Source organism: Tilletiopsis washingtonensis (genome assembly GCF_003144115.1).
Source record: "Tilletiopsis washingtonensis strain MCA 4186 unplaced genomic scaffold FA09scaffold_6, whole genome shotgun sequence".
In the NCBI taxonomy this organism is placed as follows: Eukaryota; Fungi; Basidiomycota; class Exobasidiomycetes; order Entylomatales; genus Tilletiopsis; species Tilletiopsis washingtonensis.
In genome coordinates this window covers 196,638-198,216 of record NW_020312003.1, presented here as the reverse complement: position 1 = coordinate 198,216, position 1,579 = coordinate 196,638, and the positions used below count along the sequence as shown (strand labels likewise).

General features: G+C 63.8%; 1 protein-coding gene across 1 annotated transcript; it reads right to left on the bottom strand.

Moving 5' to 3' along the window:
• Window positions 1-219: 219 nt before the first annotated feature.
• Window positions 220-1,478, bottom strand: FA09DRAFT_337453 (DUF1692-domain-containing protein; the record flags this gene model as incomplete). The annotated part of the gene is made up of 4 exons (XM_025743997.1): window positions 220-894; window positions 979-1,167; window positions 1,244-1,358; window positions 1,447-1,478. The coding sequence occupies 4 exons, from the start codon at window positions 1,476-1,478 to the stop codon at window positions 220-222; spliced, it is 1,011 nt and encodes a 336-aa protein (XP_025599592.1).
• Window positions 1,479-1,579: the final 101 nt, after the last annotated feature.

The window sequence follows — 1,579 nt, the reverse complement described above, 5'->3', positions numbered from 1 at the left end:
CCGCTTCGCTTCACTTCGTCGAATGCTCAGTGTCACCCCTTCTTCTCTTTTGCACGCCTTGCGTGAGGGGCAGAGGCGCAGAGGGCGCATCATCATGTCATTTCTGCGACGCCGCCAGGGCGCCGCTTCGAGAGGGGCAGTGGTGCTTGCGTTTGCAAGCTGGACATCTGCCTTGCGAGAGAGATTGCGTCGAGAGGCTACGTATCGAGGGTCGGGGGCCTAGAAGCTCTTCGTCGAGCTGGCCGATCTAGGCAGGGCCATTGGATCCGCCTCGTCTGCCTTGCGTCCGCGTGCCGACCACAGCACGCCGTCCAGCAGCGCCGCGAGGCTCAGGATGCCGCCGACAATGGCACACGTGCTCGTGAGAAAGTGCGAGAAGCTGCTGCGGCGCTGCGTGTGCACCACCTTGAGTGCCGCGGGGTCGATGTTGATGTAGACTCCCGGCACGCCGGCAAAGCCGTGCTGCACCTGCGCGTGGCCCTCCTTTGAGCCGCCCGCGGCGGGCTTGCCGCCCGCGGCGGCAGCCGCCTGGGCGCCCGGCGACAAGTCGCGCTCGTACGACGTCACGCTGTATTGATGCGTCTTGAGCAGCTCGCCCGAAAGCAGACGGTACTCGGTCGGCACGACTTTGAGGAAGTACTGCTCCGAGGCGCGCGTCAGCCAACCCCCCCGCACCGCACCCGGGAGGTCGAGAAAGCCACTCGCCTGGAACATGAATTGACTCTCCTCGGTGTGCGCCTTGGTGCCCGTCAGAGGATCCTTGATGCCCAATCGCTCCTTGATCGACTTGTTCTGCCTCTTCCTCTTGCTGCTCCCCGCCTTCTCCTCTGCCAGTCCAGCCGTGTACTCCTCGTGCGAGGCAAAGGACAGCTCATTGATCACGTGTCCGAAGTCCTGCCGCATGGCAATCAGCACCTCTCGTGCACAGTGGGTTCCCCCCGGGGGGGGGGGGGGGGGGTGAGCGGGGGAAGAACTCACGTGGTGCTCCTTGCCCTGGCCCGCCAAGTACGGCACCAAGTCGTGCACGTGCATGTTGTTGCGCTGAAACGCCCTGCCCGGCGAGAGATGGAAGTTGCCGACGACCTTGTTGACGTGAATCATGCCCGCGACGTTGCATCCCTCCGTCGCCTGTTCCTTGATCTTTTCGCTCCAGTGCTCCGACACACACTTGCGCAGGCGCATTGACATCAGCCCCAGACTGCGGACAGCGAAGAGAAAGAGAGGAGAAGGACAAGACACGTACCTGGTCAATCGTATCCGGATTCGTGAAGCTCCACCCACGCGCGGCGTACGCGGTGCGCACATCCTCGCACGTGTTGCAGCAGCCCGAAGCATTCGGCGACTCGCCGCCATAGCAGCTGCCACAGTAGTTGGCGCCGTGCAGCGTGGCAAGCCGCGCGGCTTCGCCCTTGAGGCCTGGGGCGAAGGAAGGATCAGATTACGCACCGTGCGCTAGGAGGGGCAAATGCCCAGGACATGGCTTGAAGAGCCTGATCCCGACGCCTGTCGCGTTCTCTCTCTCTCGAGACAGCCGCCTTCTCCCGCCGCTCCTCATCCTTACAGCCTCCACCACCGCGCG